Below are 6,000 nucleotides of genomic sequence, written 5' to 3'. Positions count from 1 at the left end.
TTCCATTTCTGACTCCCCTAGTGGAGTTCCCATTAATGTGTATTCCGCTTGCCTATTTTTAACCCCAAAGTGCATTACTTTACATTTATCAACATAAAACCTCATCTGCCATGTGGTTGCCCACTCCCCTATTTTATCCAGGTCCTCCTGTAATGTTATAGTGTCTAAGTCTGTGTCTATGACCCTCCCAATTTTAGTGTCATCAGCAAACACGGCAACATGGCTATTCACGCCTTCCCTGATGGCATTAATAAACAGGTTGAATAATATGGGGCCCAGCACAGAACTCAAAACTATGTTTTTGTTTTGGGTGAACACTTTAAATATAGAAAAATTACACTTGATAAAGCCAGATATTTTTTTTTTTCGTACAATATAAACATCCTAGCAAAAGACAAAAAAATATACAGAAGAGTCATCTGGTAAGCATTCCACAAATCCACCAAAACTTTCAGAAAACATTATCTACACAGTTATCCCCAAAGGAAGCACAATCAATGGATAAAACACTTCAATTATAAAAGTAAAGAGGTTTTATTGTCAAGTATGGTCATTTATCACTATCCCTACAGCAAGTCAGTAAAGGGCTCTTGGATCAGACTGTCTCAACCCTACAAACCATAGAAACAGCAGTAACATTTTTTGAAAAAAAAATTCACATTTATTTACTGTCAAACAGGTGTAATCTTTACATTGAATATTAGTGATGGGCTTTTATTAACAGCTGAGGTTTAAAAAAAAAAAAAAGAAATTTTCACCGAAAATGTACACATTGCTTTAATTATAAAATAAATTAATGGCTAAACATAGGCAGAAAAGGTCTCGAAAGTAATAATCTGGACTGTTATTTAAAAAATATATATATATTTATATGTAGGTCAGGCACCACTTGTTTCAGAATTCAGGGTTAGTGCCAATGATCCCCGTTAAACAAACTGCCAGATTTCACCAAACGTGTGCAATTAATGACAATATTTGCTCCTGAATATATCAGAATTTTTTTTTCCTCATTAAAAATTATTTGGCATCAAATAAACAAAACAAAACTTAAAAAAGGGACTGGGATCCAACTTTCCGTTAAAAATAATATTTGAATAATAGATATGATACGTCTCATTTATTACCACAAAGAACAAGCGTGTATGAAAAGAAAAAAAAAAAAAGCTTTGTGCAGTCAAGATTTTTCACAATATTTTCTGCCAATCTTTCAAAATTATTTAAATCAACAGTTATAGTTCAAGTTGGACACAAATGTATTTCACCCTAGCAATAGAACAAAATATAATTTATTTTGCCATTTTCATGATAACAGGTCATTGTACAGTTGAGGAAACATATGAAATAAGGCCAGTGGCTTGATTGCTAGTGGTTAGACATGTTTGTTTAATCTTTGCCTTAATGGATAGAATCTGCAGTGACCTGCAAAGCAGGGAAAGAAAATACAAATAAAATTAAAAATGACCCCAAAAAAATAAAATAAAATCCTGCAGACTATTCCGAAACAGCATGGTACAGTAAATCTATCCCACAGGAGTTTTGAGCCTACATCTTGTATATAATACAATGCAGGCATCACAAATTGGCAGCCGTATTTACAAACTAGGTTCCAGAGCTGCTGAACATAAATGGCCGATTTGCTACTTTTATCTCCCCCAATGTCCGGTCAGAAGCAGCAGCAGATATTTTAAATACCGTGTTGGTACCAGTTTGCTTTGTAACAAATATTTTAAGTATACTCTGTGTATATACAAAGTTTTTTTTGTTTTTGTTTTTTTTCCCCCCCATTTTCGATTTATAAAAAAAATTCACAGAACTGAAAAAGTCCATAGCTCTCCTACATAATGGAGAGCAGCGTGAGTCTTACTAGGCTGCCGATCACAAATAAGGTGGCCTCAGTTGAACAAAATCGAGTCTTTTAATACCTGCATGAGCCATTTGTACTCCTAAAAATGTATATTAAAGACTTGTGACTAGTTGCATTTGTCCTTCCCTGACATCTCCTTCGGGGACGCAACCTTCCTTGTTTATGGGTATGATGTAGCCATCGCTATTGCCCCTGCTTATCTGGTAGTACATCTGTAGATGGTGTCCAGCTCCGAGATTTGGCATGCTTTTATAATAAACGTCATCGTTCTCACTCTTCCTTGAGGGCGATAAATCCTCTTCAATATCTGGGCTACTCTCTGGGTATGGAGAGTCCCGTAGGTTGGGCATACTAGTGTAGAGGGAGTCTCTGTTTGGGGATTGGAGATTGTCTTCAGCCTCAGCGGTCAACTGGGATACATAACTTTCCGTTCCTTCGGTCTTCACTTTCTTCTGTGGGTGGTACAGAAGAGAGTGAGTCCGCTGTGGAATTAGTGGTGCTTCCAACTCTTTGTGGTGGAGTTCCAGCCCCGGGTTGTCGCCGTGCATTAAGGAGGAAGCATCTGCAACAATTGCGTCATCTTCGCTACTGCTTCCCCCAATGACAGTTTTGATGGGTATGGAACGCTCCAGGTTGTGGTTCTTGCTGCTACACCGCAGGTTGTTGTGCACTAGTTCTGAAATTATCATTTTCTCAAATGCCGTATCGTTCAGACTTAGTCCACAGTCTACAACTTGTACTCCATCACTGTAGTCCCCATTCCGTAGAGAGTAGCTGTTGTTAAAGTTACCATTTAGCGGTAGAGTATCCATGGCACTTGAATCCCTGGCATTGTTCAGTGAATGTCCTGAAAAAGAGAAGATCGGAACCAGTTTAGAGGACATTTTGTTAACCTGGATTATTTTTATTTTTTTAAAATATATTAAAAATATTAATGCAGTCTAGGACAAAAGCATTCAATATCACAGTCGCTATGTAACAATTTAGAAATTTTATGTAACAATGTAGAAATTCTATGTAACAATTTAGAAGGTGCTGAAGCAATTTAGTAAAAACAGCAGCAAATATGTAAAGGAACCTGTAAAAAATTTAAAATGCTTCGTTCTCTGACATTCCCATCTGTAATTAATTGCACACCTCACAGGGGGAATATTTTGGGAACCATACCAAAAACACAGATCAGAGGACATTCAAGTTTTATCCGTGTTCACTCCATGCTCTTGCATATCTAATGCAAAAACTTTGGATGATCATATTGGTTTTCAGTAAGTGATTTGTCCTAAACGACACTAGTTAAAAAAAAAGAAATACATAAAAATAAAAATTGAATATGTATACATTAAATTATATGCAGATGTAGAACCAAAAATCAACAAACTGGCAAGCAACTAGTTCAACAATGTCTCGAACGTTTCCTTTTTTTAAAATTTATTTTCTGGGGCGTGGAAACAAACTAAAAAAAGGACAGAATGGAAAATGGACAAATACAAAGACGTTATGGAGAACAGAGACAGCCACCTTTCACACTAGAGGCAAAATGTCCCACAAGCATCATCCACAACATGATAGAGCAAGGTGGAATGACTCACTGTGTACCACTCACATTATGGCTGTCTGCTCAGTCTATCTGGGCTAAGTGTAGCTGATATATAAAAGAAAGTAAAATGATTTATTGCACAAGATGGATTACTAGGATTCTCAGCAACTTATTCAGAGCAAGGGTTCAGCAAATGAGATTACTAGCAATAACAGCCTTTGTTTCTGGTTAATGTAATATAGATTGCTCATATTCTATGCGCCAGCAGCAGCCCCAGGCTTTTAAAGAGTCAAGACTTTGCCAGCAGCCCTGCAGTCTGCATCGGTCACAGTGATAGTGCGGAATGAACCCACATGGGGTAATTAGCGAGTTAAAGCCCAGGGTGAGTATCGGGCACCGAGGTCAAAATGCAGAAATGCCAGGAATTTCTGTAAGCAAGGTTCACAGAAATTAACCAAATAATTGGAAACATGCTAATGTAGACAAAAAATGATGTATGATACACTTATTTTTAATAAATGCAAGAAAACAAAATGAATACCATTTGATTAACAGACATATGAGAAAAAAAAGGTGAATAAAAAAATATTTAGATATTTATTTTTACAAACAGTCTGTACAATATGACGTTACTGCATTGTATGCAAGACTTGGAGGAAAATGGGACAATGGGCGGTTACGGCTGCCATTGGCGAACATGCTTAAGGCTGCAGCCTAGTAAGAGCCAATAAATCGACAATACAAATTGGTTCCTGTGAAAAAGACAGTTGCAACATTTGTAAATGTGCATGCAAAGGTCTAATAATCCAAGAAGTTATGAAATAAAATGATGAAGTAAATCAACTATTACTTCAGGCCATTTAAAGAGGCTAATAAAAGCCTGCAATCCTAAAACATATGAAGGCAAAAAATGTATCCAATTTAAAATGAAACTAAAAAGATTACTTGGGTATTTTTTAAAATTTTTATTTACATCAAAACACATTAATTACGGTATATCTATAATATTAGTAGTGTAGTTAGGAAATATATTATAGTTTAATATCGTAGTAGTGTATAATCCATTATTGGCAAATGTTTGCTGTTTTTTTTTGACTTTTTTTTTATCCATTCGGTAAATGAGGTATCTATGACATGAGATTTATTAGAGAATACTGCAACATAGAAAAAAAACAAACTGATATATAAAATGAATTATCACTCTGCGCCGTGCAGATTTCAAGGTGTGCAACATCAATGACTGAAATTCATGTGTGTTGCTAAACAGGCTTTTGAGGTGGATAAACATTTGACATCAGACTATAATTACTAATGAACATGTGCACAATTTTGTTTTATTCAAGATGTCTATGGGAATGTAGAAATGATAAGCAAATAAAACATTTCTGCTTGACAGCACTCTTTTAAAAACAGCAAATTATTTCAGCATTGCAAATATATTACCAACTGAGATTGCAGTATATCCATTGCTGTTATCCAAATGTAGACAAAAAAGTCCAGATTCAATTTGAAATTAATATTATTATGTCTTTGAATACAGATTGTGAACCACTTGCCCGCTGAGTTATTTGATGATTGATAGTTATGTTTTAAATGTGGCTGTTTAAAAACCATGCTGAAAAAATTTACATTTGATAGGCAAAGTTAAGTTTTACTCCCATACTTGTCTCTCTGTAGTTCGCTAGAGGAAAGCATAAGTAAAGAAAAAAAACAAAAACAAGAGAACAGAAAGGACAGACCAACGTTAAAATAGAATTAAGTGTTATGAAATTTTACAGTAGCAGAACATTGAATAAAGAATATCTCAATGTCGTCTATACTCAAGCAACAAACACTTAACAACAACACAACTAAGAACGCACAAATTTAGTTTTAGATAAAAAATAAATAAAAAAATCTGTCTAATGATACAATAGACAATATGGTGTATTAACCAGCTTAAAGCTGCACTATACTATAATTCATGCCGGTATGCTGTCGTTTTTTTTTGGTCACTTGCTAGCCAATAGCCTAACCCTGATCCGCCAAGCAATCACCGCGCTTAGTATTATAGAGAGTTGTACCTCTACGGGATAAATATCTTGAAGATGGACTCTTGGACCTTGTGATGTCAGTCCTGAAATAGTATATTAAGATTTATCCCACCTGTGTTGAAAACATGGATAACGATAGGTAAATACTAGTAACAACGCTATATTATAGTGCAGTTTTAAGAGGCCGGCATAGGGAGTGCTGCATGTCTGTTAATATGTAGGACAGGGAAAAAAAAAAAAGAATTGCATGTCCACAGGTTTTATGTTTAATAATGTGGTGAGTGACAGAGAACAAATGAAGTAAGTAGAAGCACACCTGGTGGGTTAAACACAGGAGCAGTAGGGGTATTACATACAACAGTTTCGGCGAGCAGTGTGTTATAAGGGTTGTTAGTGCCATGGGGTCGAAGAAGAGGGTTTGTTAGTAGGTAATTGCCAGTCATTCCTAAGATAAAGAAAACAAAAATAAATTAATCAGTTCTTGTGGTACTGGCTCACCAACCTTAATATCCCCTCTTCCCCCTAAAAAGAAAACGTCTTTGGTAGGTTCGTGATTCTGAGTAGCC

The 6,000-nt window shown here is 35.7% G+C and overlaps 1 protein-coding gene across 5 annotated transcripts in view; it reads right to left on the bottom strand.

Moving 5' to 3' along the window:
* Nucleotides 1–646: 646 nt before the first annotated feature.
* Nucleotides 647–6,000, bottom strand: part of ADGRL2 (adhesion G protein-coupled receptor L2) — a 217,983-nt gene continuing 212,629 nt past the window's right edge. For 2 of the 5 annotated variants that reach the window (XM_018553128.1, XM_018553129.1), the window contains 2 exons: nt 5,751–5,879; nt 647–2,711 (listed from right to left, as the gene is read on the bottom strand). In XM_018553128.1, the coding sequence (XP_018408630.1) occupies nt 1,957–2,711; nt 5,751–5,879 (884 nt within the window). In that variant the 3' untranslated portion in view covers nt 647–1,956. Of the gene's footprint in view, nt 2,712–5,064; nt 5,083–5,750; nt 5,880–6,000 lie in introns of all 5 variants that reach the window. The other 3 variants (XM_018553131.1, XM_018553133.1, XM_018553130.1) reach the window with 2 other exon arrangements.

The sequence above is a fragment of the Nanorana parkeri genome, unplaced genomic scaffold (assembly GCF_000935625.1).
Source record: "Nanorana parkeri isolate BGI_ZX_2015 unplaced genomic scaffold, ASM93562v1 scaffold111, whole genome shotgun sequence".
Lineage (NCBI taxonomy): Eukaryota > Metazoa > Chordata > Amphibia > Anura > Dicroglossidae > Nanorana > Nanorana parkeri.
The sequence above is the reverse complement of the archived record's forward strand: the minus strand, read 5'-3'. Positions and strand labels throughout refer to the sequence as shown.